The sequence below is a fragment of the Fringilla coelebs genome, assembly GCF_963513975.1.
Source record: "Fringilla coelebs genome assembly, chromosome: 16".
Taxonomy (NCBI): Eukaryota; Metazoa; Chordata; class Aves; order Passeriformes; family Fringillidae; genus Fringilla; species Fringilla coelebs.
The window spans coordinates 16,410,494-16,424,711 of NC_140042.1; the positions used below are offsets into that span (position 1 = coordinate 16,410,494).

At 47.0% G+C, this 14,218-nt stretch overlaps 1 protein-coding gene across 4 annotated transcripts; it reads left to right on the top strand.

Annotated features, from left to right (window-relative positions):
* Positions 1-592: 592 nt before the first annotated feature.
* Positions 593-13,362, top strand: ROGDI (rogdi atypical leucine zipper). 4 transcript variants are annotated; one of them, XR_014616566.1, is made up of 12 exons: positions 593-649; positions 2,991-3,062; positions 4,353-4,435; positions 5,701-5,755; positions 6,269-6,349; positions 8,665-8,760; positions 9,957-10,055; positions 10,537-10,650; positions 11,388-11,437; positions 11,961-12,087; positions 12,579-12,902; positions 13,272-13,362. XR_014616566.1 is itself a non-coding variant. In XM_084216835.1 (12 exons), exons 2-12 carry the CDS (start codon positions 1,192-1,194, stop codon positions 12,618-12,620), a joined length of 831 nt encoding a protein of 276 aa, XP_084072961.1. In that variant the 5' UTR covers positions 614-649; positions 1,083-1,191; the 3' UTR covers positions 12,621-13,362. The 4 variants fall into 4 exon arrangements, 2 of the variants coding, with proteins under 2 accessions (XP_084072960.1, XP_084072961.1); XR_014616567.1 differs by having other exon boundaries at positions 12,579-12,747; XM_084216835.1 differs by adding an exon at positions 1,083-1,203 and having other exon boundaries at positions 614-649; positions 12,579-13,362.
* Positions 13,363-14,218: the final 856 nt, after the last annotated feature.

The window sequence follows — 14,218 nt, forward strand, 5'->3', positions numbered from 1 at the left end:
GTTCCTGCCGTGAGGCATGAGGGTGAAATGAAGTGTATGCAATAGTGGGTTTCAGGTGCAGTGAGTTATAGGTGCCCGAGGAAGCACTCTTTTTTTAAGCACTGTCCATTAAAAGCAACAGATAGGAAGTCGAGAGCTGTGCTTACAGCAGGAACTGGGGCTATTGGAAGCTTTCCCTACCCTGAAGGATCATTCCCATCTCCCACCCCCCCACCAGGGGCTGGTAGGGTGAAGATACTATGCTCTCACCTCTCGTCTCGCTCGCAGTACAACCGTTGTGAAAGGGAACTCACCGACTTCTATACAAAGACCTCACTGCCAGGATAAATGTATTTATTTTAAGAAGTGATGAAACTTCCGCTCATTTGAGTATTCTTACACGCAGCTCGTTTTGGTCGTCGCCGATGTGCGCTGGGCTGGGGACGGGCAGGTCGGACGGGTCTTGCAGCGGGGACGGGCTCGGGGCGTGTGCGGGCGAAGGTCCCGCCCTGCCTGACGTCGCGCACGGGGCCCCGCCCCTGCGGACGGCGGAGGGAAGCGGCACTGCCCAATCAAGCGTTGTTGGGCCGTGCGCGTAAGTGCTGGGGGCGGGGCCAGCGGTGTCGGGATGGCGGCGGCGATGGCGACCCAGGGGGAGCGGGCGGTGCTGGTGAGTCGGGCGGGCGCTCGGCGGGGCCAGGGCGAGCGGCAGCGGCTTCTCCCTGCGCATGACAGCACCGCAGACTCGTTCTGTCTGGCCGGGCTCGGGCGGGGAGCCGCGGGATGGCGGCAAGGCCGTCCCCTGCGCCTGGCTCCGGGCTGAGCGCTGCGCGGGGGCTGCCCGGGCCCAGCCCGAGTGCAGCTGCCTTGACTGGAGGCGCTGCCGAAGTTCCGGCATGCCGTCGGGCCAGCCCCGTCGCCGTGTGGCTCGGAGGCCGCGGCCTCCTCCCGCCTCGCCCAGCAGCGGCGCCCGTGTCTCTCTGCCACCCACCGGCGCCGTTCCTCCGATGGGCCGGGTGGCCTTGGGTGGGGTGGCAAGGACGGGGTCGCCCTGCTCCCGGCACACCGTGAATGTGCCGTTTGACCTCGGTGTCCCGCTGAAGCTCCCCTCGCATGGCGGGTGCCCGAGCCGCCCTAGTGAACTGGTAGCAGCGGGGACGGCGCAGAGCAGGCGTCACTGCGGCCTTCCTGGGACAGGATCTCCGAGGAGGAATGCAATCTCTGGTATGGAGAAAGGCTTCAGAGATCTGTCGGTCTGGAAGGAAATCCACATAGGAAAACCGGTTTTTCTAATGTCACATGGTTTTGAAGAGTATGACCAGCATTCTCCAAAAACACAGCTGTGCAGCGCATAGCTGTGCACAAACTTGACTTAGTCCAGAATTAATGGGCAGGAGAAAGGAGATTTCTTGCTGTGACTAAAGGGAAGAAAGACACCAATGGGCATTTTGAGTAGAAACACCTACTGATGCTGGTAGGTGTTGGAGGTACTAAAGGTATCTGCTGCACCCATGGGATCACTGTTCCTTTGGGAATGTGGAGGAGGCCAAACATTACAGAGTGAGAGTTGCACATCCATCTTCTGTCTGGTGATTTGTGACACCATCGGAGGGAACTCTGTCAGGGGAGGTTTAGGCTTGATATTTGGAAAAGTTTCTTCATCCAGAGGGTGGTCAGGCACTGGAAGATGCTCCCCAGGGCAGTGGTCACAGCACCCTGCTTGACAGATTTCAGGGAGGGTTTTGACAACACTTTCAGGCGCATGGTGGAATTCTTGGGGCTGTCCTATGTAGAGCCCACACTTGGACTTCATGATCCCTGTGACTCCTTTCCAGTTAAGAATATTCTATGATCAGTATAATTCCCAGAAACCCAAAAGAGGATTAAAGTGTCAAAGTCAGTGGTCCTGCACCCAAACTGCTTTGAAGGATAACAGGGAGTCCTGCCTGGCTTTGTTGTGTGTGCCTGCCTTGGATAAATGTTTGCTGAAACAAACCTGACTTTGTCCTACTGGTTGTTGGGATAACTCTTGCATAAGGTGATGACACATCAGTGGGGGGGTGGGTTCCTCATGGTGAACTAGAACCATCCAGCAGAGAAACTGCAAGCTTAAAGATCTGAATTGACCATAGCTTTCTTGTTTTTCTGTGGGTAACCTGCTCAGAACTCTCCCCATAGAAAATTTCTCTTTTTTTACAGGATGACAAGTGGCAATCTTTTCTTTGTCCCATGCTTGCTTCCATTCCCCACTTCTTTGATGACCTGCATGGGGACTCATAGTTTAACAGGAGCACTAGATGTGCTTGTAGGGTCTGCTTTATACAGGCTTCTCTGTGGCAGCGGCCAATGGAGGCTCAAGGCAGTGAGTCATCAGATCCAAACTTGTTCATTACTGTGCCCCCCCCACCCCCTTTTCAGTTTAATTGTTTTGGCTATAGACTGCTATTGCTTGGGGAAATGCTGGGCATGGGGGTGGGGATGCTAATTTTAGTTATCTTTGTTTCTCACCACTTGATTAGCAACGAATTTGTCTGCAAATTGATTCAGTTTAGTGTGTGCTAGGAGTTGGTAATGGATCTCCTTAGCTTTACCTTGCCCCATGATCTTATTTCCTTTTGAGGAAGGGGCAGTGAGGGAGGCTGGGTACATGTCTGGCAGCCGGGTGAGTCCATCTCAACAGCTTAAAAAGATGCCCCAGTTTTTGACACAGTAGTATTTTTATTTTGCTCTGAAAGTGGCATTCAATTCTAGATTTTTTAGTACAGTGATTTGTGTACCAAATTGCTTTCTTAAACAAAGTCAGGGCAAAACTGAGGACAGTTCATTGGACTGGGGTGGAGAAGTGAAGATGTGGAGATGAGGTGTTTCAACAAATCAGGAAGAAAACTTTTGCTCTCCTTTATTTAAACAGTGCAGAAACAACAGTACACTTAAATAATTTTGGCATGTGTCAGAGATTTGTTTGCAGTGTTTGATGTCTAATGGTTCCACTGCTATTTTTCATGACATAGGAAGAAGAATTTAAATGGCTTTTACAAGAAGAGGTCCATGCTGTTTTGAGACAGCTGCAGGATATTTTGAAGGTGAGGTTAATTTTGTCTGAGTTTTGTTTGAACTTCTGTGTAAGGAATGGTGATAGGTTTCCCCTGCAGGAAAAAAATTCTTGGTAGAGGCTGCACAGAATGGTCATCCATGCATGTCCAGTTCTTTCCCTGGTGCTTGCTTGCCCTCTGCTCTTGAGGACTCAAGGTAAATCTGATTTCCCCAAGATTTCTCTGTTCTTTACCGTCCACTGAGAGCTGCTTTGAAAAGGTACATGGAGCCAGCCAGACCTATCTGCCAGGCATTTGCATGAGATATGAATATTTTCTGGAACAGAGAATCCGAATCTGCTGTAACTCTGATGTGTGCTGGTGGAAGTGAGCAACGTGGCCTTTAGGTGACAGCTGCTACTTGTGCCGTAATTACTGGCATGCGCTCTCCTTGTTCAAAGTCATCCTTTCCTCAACCTGCCCCCTCCTCTCCTGGTACCTGCCCCTTTCAGAGGCCTGATGTGTTCAGCTGAAGCAGATGGGCAGCCCTTTTCTCACCTTTCTCCAGCCTGAACATGTGCTGCGGGGCTGACTCTTTCCAAGCAGCCAGTGGGGAGCTGGCCAAAGGGACTTCCCTGCACTGTGAATGCACTGTGTCTGCTGGATCAATGTTCAACAGGCCCAGCCCCTTAACACTCTCTGGCTTTTGGAGGTTATGGAGTGATGAAAGAGCAGAGCCAAAAATGTGGAGGTGGGGGGCAAGTGCCAGAGCAGGTACGAGTGCCATAGTGCTGACTCAGAACCCTAGGACTGGAGTCAATGGCAGGTGACAATAGACTGCAATACCTTTATATATAGTACCTGTTTTGAAGAATTTATTATAGTTTTGAGGGTGAAGTGTGTACAGGGCAGTCACCAGCCAGTATAACCAGATGAAGGGCTGGGGAGGGCTGGTGTTCTCTCCACACTTCCTTCATGTGTAAAGACCAGCTGTGATTAGGGGCAGCACCATGGTGCCTGAGAGTATGCAGAGCTGAGCTGTCAGGTGCTGCTCCTTCTGTGGGCAGCTTGGGGATCCTGCTGGCACTGCCCAGCTCCAGGGTGTGGGATTTGAAAATGCCTTTTGCTATGGGCTGCATGCGCTGAGCCTCCTCCTGGGCTTCACCTGTCCTGCAGTATGATGAAATCCAAGGGCTCTGCTTGGTGGACTTCAGGAGGCTGGCAGAGGTGACTGCTACATATTAACCACTTGATGGTGTCCACATTAATCTTTGTTCTTGGCTCATTGTGTGCTGGGCCTAGGCAGATGCTCCAGCACTCACTGTGTCCTCTCTTGGGCAGGAGGCCTCCCACCGCTTTGCCTTGCCCACCAGTGGCTCAGGAGGAGCTGTCAAGCAAGAGAACTTTGTACTAAGCACATCAGGGTAAGTGGTGGTGGTCAGTGGGTCACTTCCCTCTGCAGCAAAGGGTGCAGATCCTGGAGGGTCTGTGGTGTAGGGTTTTGCAGAAGCCCTGGAGTAATGGGTTTTCTTTAATAGGAGATTTTGCCTTAAGGAAAACAAACTAGCTTTCATGGCAGGTGAAGGTAACCATCTGTAGCTCTGCTCTGAGGCTGCCTGAGCCAGCCTTGTGCCATTTTGTGCTGACACCTACAGTGTAGTCACTGATTCCTAACCACACGCCTGTGTTGCAGGCAGTTTGCCAAAGGGCATTTTTCTGATTATGACACAGGGAGTTGCAGTTGTAAGACCTGAATTCTGCTCTTGGCTCAATTTCTGACCCTGACTATGGAGAAATCTTAACCTTTCTCCTAATCTCCCTAAAATAGCAGTAGTAAATCTCCTTCACACAAAGCAACTGAGGTTTGTGCAGAAGGTGCTGTAGGTGTGCAGTTCTTCTGAAAATGATTTCCCATTTTTGATCCTCAGTGGTCTCAATATTGGTGGAGTTCACAAGCTTTTCACAAAGCAATTAACCTTAGTCATTAGGACTGTCACAATATTGCAAGGAATCATGCAGTAATTCTGTACTAAGTTTGAACATTGTCTTCTTCAGATCTTAGTTAATTTAGTTTTCATTTGTGTTGTAAGGTAGATCTTGTAGTGTTGATCAAAAGAGTCTCTAATATATAAAATGTAAGGTATGGCCCAACCAGATGCTTCAGTCTTCTCCTCACACTGTTCGTTATACATGTGAGTCATCTTGCAGGACCTTTCAAAGGGTTTGGGGTGTGGGGTTTTCATTTTTTTAAGGTTGTGGGGTTTTACTTATTTAGGGTCTTTTTTCTTGGAATGGGGTGTGGGTTGTAGCTTTCAACTCCCATAGGAATCATCTAACTCTTCAATGTCAGTAATTAATTTATTGTCTTGTGCTTGTACCTGCTAGAGGTGTTTGTAACAGCAGCCAAATTGTTGACAGGTGATAAATGGAATCAAAATGGGATCAGAAATGAAGGTAATGTTTTAAGGCAGAGCAGGTGAGGTGGCCCATAAAGAATGTGACTGGAGTTCACATTCAACTGGCAACTTGAAAGTGTGTGTGGTGTTCAGCTGCTGGGCAGGAGCAGTGTTCAAACCCTGGGCAGGAGGAGCCGTGCTGGCTACACAGGACAAGGAGGGGAGGTTTTAGGCTGGCAATTGATAGGTGCCTCTTGTGACATGTGTTGCCCAGATGTTTCCTCTCATTCCAGCACAGACCAGGTGAAAGGTGTGATGACGCTGCAGGGAGATGCGCTGTGTCAAGCTGTGAGTACTTGCAACACTTGCTTTGTATGGCAGTGAGTGGGTGGGTGTCACCCTTATCAGCCTTTGATCACCTCAGGGAGGGATGTTACCCTGGTTTTATGTTACCAGTGATCAGTGTTCTTTGTCAGTTCTCTCTAATTGGCCTAGATGTTTCAGTAACCATTGAAATTTATCAAGATCCAGCATCTGATATCCCCTTCTACCACCACCATGTGGTGGTGAGTGCTGTAGTCAACTTCCACTGGGATTCCTTGCCTTTACCACCTTTGTTGTGTAATACTTGGGGACTTTCTGGGCTGAGGTCATGTGTCCTGCCAGGATCCTGATTCACTCAGTGCATTTCAACCTATTCTTTGTATTACTATCATCCTGTGGAAGCACTGAGGTTCTGGCTGTGCCAAGGCTGCAGAAGGCAGTTTGCTAGGATGGTCTGGAAGAAGGGAATGTGACTGCCAGCCCCATCTTCTGCATACAGGCATTTCTTGCTCTCATGTATTTGTTTCTTTTTTCAAGGATGTTAATCTGAAAATGCCCAGAAACAATCAGCTTCTGCATTTTGCATTCCGGGAAGACAAGCAGTGGAAATTGCAGCAGGTACCTGTTGGCTCTAGATGCCCACCCATCCACAGCCTCAGTGCTCTCTGAGCAGTAGCTTTAGTCTTTTGAGAGAGATTGCTATGTCCATTCCACATGAGCTACAGTGGTAAAAGCTAAGGGAGGAAGCAGGTGCAATTAAATCAGTTAAACTGAGTTGGGTTGCCTGGGTAGGCTCATTCCAGACAGGCCAGTTGATCTGAAGGCGGTCTGCATAGCAGTCATGATCCTGTACAGGAGTGCCTATGGTGCCTGTGCAGGACTGTCCCATGTCGCCACAAGCTAGAAGGGCAAAGAGCAGCTTCAGGGGCTTTGAGTAGCTTGTTCTTATTCTCTTACAAATGCATTTGTTTACACTGAGAACGAATTATTGTGCTCAGTAGCGTGTCTAAGTTCCCTCAGGTAAGGAGTTAAAATAGTGCAGCTATCCAGAACCAGAATCTCTTTCCCATCATTTTGCTGGGACATACCCAATTTCAGGACCTGACCTAGTGTCTGAAGACACGGCTTGCTTCGATTTGTCGCAGCTGAGTAGGTTGGAGGAAAATGGATTCAGTGTATTTCCTCCTTCCATAGCTCAGGTTTTTCTAGGTGATGAGTGCATTTGGCATTGATTGCAGTTCCCAACATCTGCTTTAGCAGTGAAAGCTGTACCTAGTAAATTTGTAGACATCTAGAAAATTGTGTACTTGGGATGCTAATACCAAACTTGACTGTGTTTGTTTGTGCCTTGCAACAAAGCAAGAAAGTTTTTGTGACAACACTCAGTAGTGCCTCGTCTTTGGTGGCTATTTTGTACTGCTGCCTGGTTGGTAGACTTCTACCAGCTTTTATGGAAAACAACTTCATTTATTACTTGCATTTTGTGTTCTAATGTTGTTCAGATATGGAGTGTGAGTGCCAAAAGGACTGAGCGCAAAAGCATTTAAAGTGGTTATATGGTGATCTTTGGCCTGTCTGAATTAAAAATTAGCTTCGCAAAGGAGTGTCTTCCCTTAATGAGTGGTGACAGTTGGAGTTTTATTTCTCTGTAAAAAGTGAAGTCATGGGTAAGAAGTAGTAGTGTAGGCATGTTTTTGAGGAACACAAGTGCAGGCACATAAATTTTGAGGAAGTTGATTAGAAAACACTGCAAAGTCAAGGGGGAATATGAATAGAGCAAATCATAACAGCAGGGTTGGCATTGCTTGGTTGGGTAGTGCTGCCAGGAGCAGTTCAGCTTGCTCAGAAGCCTCTAGGAGATGTAAAGGCTGGAGGTGGTGATATTTGGAGATGCCCTAGTACCTGCAATCTCTCCGCAGTCCGACAGTGGACTTACCATTCTCACTCTTCTCTCTGTGGCCTCCAGTGCAAGAGCTTTCTAAGAGCAGGGCTGTTCTGTATTCCCTGAGGTCTGCATTAGAAGGAACCAGAGCCAGGTCTGCGCCAGAGAGGCTTCTACAAGGCTGCAGAGCTGAGAGCTGTGACTGCTGGAGGGCATTATAAATATATCAGACTACAAATACCCCAAGCTGTGTAGCCTGTCTCCCCGCAGACACTTCTCGTACAAGCTTCTCTGCTTAGCTGTTCCATTTGCACCGTCTAATTTACTCCTTGGGCTTGTTTTTCCATTTTCATGCTGCTGCCTAAAATTGAACGCAGTCAGCTTCTCCCAGGGCCATTGTCTTCCTCTGGTTTGTCCTTGCTCTCATGAAAGCAAGGATACACCTATCAACCTTGCTTTTATGACTGTGTTCCTCTTGCTTGAGAGGAACTTGAGCCAGCAGTGTCCTGAGCCTGGTCTGGTCCCACACAATGGCACAGCTTCTTGATGCTGGAGATGACTCTCAATCCCAACAATTTCACTTTAGAAGTACTCTGGGATACTGACAGAGACACTGTATTAGAAATCAGTGCTTGTTGCTCATTGATGTCATTTGTTTTAGCTCTGATAGGATGAAATCATTGTTCATGGTGCTAGAGCTGACTGCTGTATGCCATTACCAGTGAGAATTCCTACCAAGCAGTCATGGTCAGAGCGCTCCCAGGATGAGACTGCCTGATGTCACTTCAGGACAGGAGCAATATCTGTACTGACAATCCAGGTTGTAGCTGTCAGACTGTTCTGTATCTCCAGTCCATGAGTGGAGAACCCAGTAATGCTTCTGGGAGCCAGTGGTAGGTTTGTGTTAGACAGTATCGGACATTTAGACATGGCATTACGTTTGAGAAGGCACCATTCTTAAGGTCAGTGAGATAATTGGGGAAACCTTTACTTCTGAGTACGTGTTATTACTGACTGTTTCTTTCATAGGGCTGTATTTGTACCTTTGCAGATCCAGGATGCTAGAAACCATGTGAACCAAGCCATCTACCTGCTTATGAACAGAGATGCAAACTACCAGTTCAAAACAGGCTTGGAGGTGCTCAAGGTGAGGAGAAAGCTCCTGATGCTTGGGTAGGAACATGCATTTTTCTTCCCTGCATTTGCTGTTTTAAACACAGTTAATGCAGATTAGTGTCTGAGTCTCTTAGTGGAAACAGACTTAATAGTTGTACCCATACATACCCATGTCAAGAAGTGTCCATGTAACCTCATATTTTATGAATCTGTACTAGTTTAGCATTAGTAAGAGGGCTGTACATCCTGGTGAACAGTAATCTGAGCAGCCAGTGCACTGTTAACACACCAGTGATAATGTGGGAGGATATTCCTTGATCTTCTGTGGATGATGTTGTTACATAACTTACTCTCTGTTGATCAGTGCTGCAGGTGAGAGCAGCAGTGAGGCACCCATCAGTAAACAGATGACAGAACTTGTGATTTACTGAAAATCTGAAAATGACTTCTCTCTTGCCAGTAATATTTTCTGGGGTCTAATACAGAGCAGCTGCTGCATGCCAGTGAAGCCCAACCTTCTGCTTGAAAATGCTCTCTGAAGGCAACAGAATTTCGGCTTGCTCATTAGAATTCATCACAACATCAAACATGAGAAAACTCAAGTGGAAGTGAGGGGAGATACTAGTCATTATACAAGTAACTTCATCTTAGCAGTCATGAGGTCTAGAACAGACATGTTGCTTCCTCTTTTTTTCTGGAAGAGGAAGTCTGCTTGAAGAGCCTTTGATCTGTGGTTTCTAGCAGGATTGTCCTCACAATGAGCTGGTTCTTTTTATCTACTCCCTTGTTCATAGCTGGTTATGAGCAGAGGGGAGCTCATGCAGCAGTTGGACCTGTGATGTGGGAATGGGGAGACTGAGAATGCAGCTTCTTTTGTCCGTAATGCCTGTTCTTCTGAAGAGCTGATGATGAGTTTGTTGATGTCTCTGTAGCATCAGTAATTGATCTCATATTAGCTTGGTATTCTTGTCATGAACAGCTGTTCTCTCATCATTCGCTGGTATTGAACCCTCCTGACCTGTCTCATAAGTCTCTGATGGTGGTGAAAGTTAAACTGCATTTATGTGGGAGCCAGCCCTTTCCAATAAGTTCCTGAATTCCTGAAAGGATGGGGGGTAATGGCGGTTGTTGTTTTAACACTTGTAGAAGTCTGTAGGATTCTGCAGCACTCTCTCCAGAGCTGTCCAGGAATCACACTCATCAGTATTTCTGTACATTACCTTGTAGCTTATGGATGCTGTGATGTTGCAGCTCTCCAGAGCCCGAAATCGACTGACCACTCCTGCCACTCTGACACTACCAGAAATTGCCTCCAGTGGTCTCACAGTAAGTGTATGATGGTCTAGATCTCTATACAGGTCTGGCAGCTTTGCAACAGTTTGGATACTGGGCTGCATCTTGGTGGAAGTGGGTTTCTGAAGTGTCTCCTGAGGCAGAACTGAAGCAAGTGCAAATCCTGATTTGTTTTAGCTGCTCTTTATCTTCCTGTGGGAATGCAGATGACTTGGGCATGAGGACTCTGGTTCTCTTGAGAGTAAGTTCTGTTCCCTGCCCAAGAGTCTTGTCCAGGGATGATTTGCCCTAGTGAACGCTACTCCATCCTCTCTTGTCACTCTCACACATAAATCATTTGATCAGGAGCAGTGAGAGCAGCAGCCATTGCCTGCAGCTGCTCAGTCTTTGTTTCTCTCCTAATGTTTTTCTTTTGTCATGGGGTAATTGTAGTGAGACTTGGGAAAAGTTAATGATTTCCCAGTATTAGAAATTATGATCTTTTCACTGACAAAGAAACTAATTTTCTTGCCAGAAAATGTTCACCCCTGTGCTGCCTCCAGATGTCCTTGTGAATTTCTATATTAACCTGAACAAGCTGTGCCTCACCGTCTACCAACTCCACGTGATGCAGCCCAGCACAACCAAGGTGATGCCTGCTATCTCATGAGCCTTGTGTAGTTTCTCCTCCTAACGTTCCACTGTGAGGAGGAGATCACACTGCTACCTGTTGCAATGTTATATTCATAAGATAATGCAGAAATAAGTTCAGCTGGTACTAAGTGTGTTCAGGTCTGCTGCACACAGAACACTGGCTCTAAATCTAGTTCGGGGCATGGCTGCTTAGCCCAGAAGAACATACCAGTGCTCTGGAGTAAGCCATTTTTTAGCAAATACTTTAAATATTGTTTGATAATTTTGTGTCATTTTGGAAGGGCATAGTTATATTAATCCAGTTTACCCAGTAGCATCTTGGGTTTCCTCATGGAGTTTTGATAGATACTTTTCTGCTTTACCTGTTGTATGGGTCAGCTTGATGTCCTGTAAAAACAGCCTTAAAGTCTTAAGCTTTATGAAATGCAGTCCTTCCATAAGGAAGATTTTCCTAAAAATCTATATTTTGTTTTGCTTCTGGATCTTATCATCTTATTTCTGTAGTGATAACATTTGTAGCTACATTGAACTCAGCCAGTGAAGGAATGAACTCCTTTCATGAAGGAGCAGGAAGGGTTCTAACAAAAGGGATTTCATATTGTTGGAGTGTCCAGGGTAATAGAGCATGGGTGTTTCTTGATGTCAGGCTACTGGAAGTGTAAGCCTTAAATGTCTTTCTTCTAAGTGGTTTGTTTACTGCATCAAAATCCTGATGATCTTTTCCTTCTCTAGAACTTCAAGCCTGCTGGAGGGTCTGTTTTGCACAACCCTGGTGCCATGTTGTAAGTACTGTCACTACAAAGGGTAGTGTACCTGGATAACAGGTGTTGGAATGTCTTGAGGGTGAAATCCAAACAGCTACTTGCTGTTTCTATTATAGCATCTCTGAAGTGGAAAAGCTGGACTGAGTCACTTGCTGTGCCTGTGAATGCTGTGTTGTGTCTCTTGAATGACTTGGTCCTAAAGGCCAGAATATGTGAATTTCCAGGATTCAGCCCATCTAGACAGTACCATGAGTTTATCTAGACATGAGAGTTTGCAACAAAAATGAGTGTTTGGTTATTGGCATTGCAATCTGCATTCCCTGCCTCTGTGCCTGTCTGGAATGAAGGGAAGTTCCTAACTTCACCCTTTAGCTTAACTGTAAATCTGGTCAGAGGTGGACTTGAGTGTTTGCATTCTGTAACTTTGCCAGGTGCTGATTTAAATGTGATAGAAATCATCATAATCTCTCCTATGGGAATGTAGGATAGTTGAGTTCTATGCTGTTGTATGTGAAGCTGTGCTCTTTTCCCCCTCCTCCAGTGAGTTTGGCAGCCAGCGATATGAAGTCAGCCATGTCTATAAAGTGGAATGCGTTGTCCCGTGGTTAAATGATGCCCTTGTCTTCTTCACAGTCTCACTGCAGCTTTGCCAGCAGCTGAAGGATAAGGTAATGGACTTGAAAAAGGGGCTTTGTTTTTAACTCTGGGTTTTGAGAGAACCTCAGATCTGATGTGATGTTATTCTGTTCAGCTTGCTAAAAATAAGGGATGAGTGAGTGTTCTGGAGCCAGGGAGCTGGCTGGCACTGCCTAGCAAGCAGCCATAAGATAAGTATAGTGGTGTGGCAGATGTCTGCTGAGCTGGTGACTAGATGGAAAGGAGCAAGCAGACACTTCTGTGCTCTCAGTCATGAGGTGGATGAGACAAAATAAACAACCTACATTCCAGTAGATCAGTGCTCAGTTCCAGCTCTGCGACTGTCACCTTGAGCAAGTAACTTTGTGCTCCTTGAGTGACAGCAGTAGCAAACCTGCCTTCAGTAGTGCGGTGCTGAAGTATGTAATGCTGTGAAGCTAAGCCTTCCCTCGCACATTATATGCTCCTTTTTTTGTGGTCCAAGGGCTATAGGAACTTACCTGCTTTTGTTCTTGCTTTCCAGATCTCCGTTTTCTCCAGTTACTGGAACTACAGGCCATATTAATTCTCTCTGGAATGGTCTAAGCCTTTACACTACTTTGAGTGTCTCTCTCTGTTCTCTCATGCCAGCTGAGTCTAGGACAGCCTGAGGAGTGCTGGGGTCTACTGCCATATGCCCTGCACAGGGCAGGGTCAGTGTACCCAGAGACACAACTTTCGTAGCCTTGTCTGGGATTGCTACACAAGCAGGGCACCAAGTAGTGCTGTGTGGTTGGCAGGAGCTTCCATTGGTCCCTCTTGTGCATTGTGTGGCTGACACTTCCCAAGCCCCTGAAAAGTTACACAGGTCTGTTAAAAGGGATAGGTGCTCTGGACCACCCTCACTAACTAGATCTGTGCATTGTGCTGTAGCTAACTCCTTGACTGTGAAGTGGCTGGGAAGGGGGGAAAACAGACTAACTTAACCCACCTCTTAAAAGGTAGGGCATGTGGCTCCCGGTAGTGAAATATATTTCTCTTATCTGGTCCAGCTGTGCTTATTACTAACCCTGAGTAACTCCTTCCCTTGCCCGTTCTGCCCATCCCCATGTTACTGATTCCCCTTTGTGGATGCTCTTGCTTGCTGCTGTTTGAATTCTTTCCTCCCTCATCCAGCATCAATGTAATAATTATTTTTTTTCCCTAAGCCCTAGCTGAGCCAATTGGTCTTTTCCAGGTTTAGTATCTTGTTTTCACTACCAGCCTTTGGAGTTGCCCTGGTATACCTTGTGCAGGCTTTCATCTTGTCATTAAATGCAAAGTGAGTACCATGTTGCTACTATGATTTGCTCCCTGTGGATGCTACAATGTGTAACTCTTACCTTTAGCCTCTGCTAACTGTGAAATAAACGCCCTCATACCTGCAGTGCTCATGTGGGTTGTGAAAGAAGGAGTATCTTGAGATTCTGTGCTCTCACAAGTGAGTGGCTATTCTTGGCTATGCATGCTGGGTTGTCTTTTGTTTTACTGGGGAGGACAATAGTGGAGGCACTCTTAGTCGGGCAGCTCTTCAAACGCTGAGCCTGTTTGTATAGCCTCAGCCCCGTGCTGTCTGATACTTGAAGTACTGCCTGAAGGAGTTTTCCAAACATGTCTTGACAGCCATGTTTGGAAGAGGCTGTAGGCATTCAGACTGGGGTGGGTTGGCACATAGAGTCATTCAGAACAGCTCTGGCAGAGTGGGAAGTCTCCAGGTCCCTGTTCAGGATTTTCTCAGGAGCTGCCACCTACCCACATGGCTCTGTTGCCCTTGGAAGTCTTTTGCAACTTTCTAATACACCTTTTTGTGAACAGGTGTGTGTAAATGCTCCCAAATTTCACTTGGTTCTGAATAGCCTTGAGGAACAGTGAAAGGGACAGCTGCTCTGACAGGAAAGACGATGGAGAGCATGGGCAGCTGGGTTCCTCTCCCACATCTGCTACTCAGGAGCTAGCAGGGGCAGAGGCAATGTGATGACAGAAGTAAAAGTTCTTAGGGATAAGATCCCAATCAGTGGCAAAGTTGGGGCTCAAGAGACCTGGTTTTGCTAATGAGGGTTTGGTAAGGGAATGTCTGGGAGAGTTCTTCCAAATACGTAGCTCATGGGGTTAACAAAAAGCCCCAGATGAAGCCTTAGTAGTAGC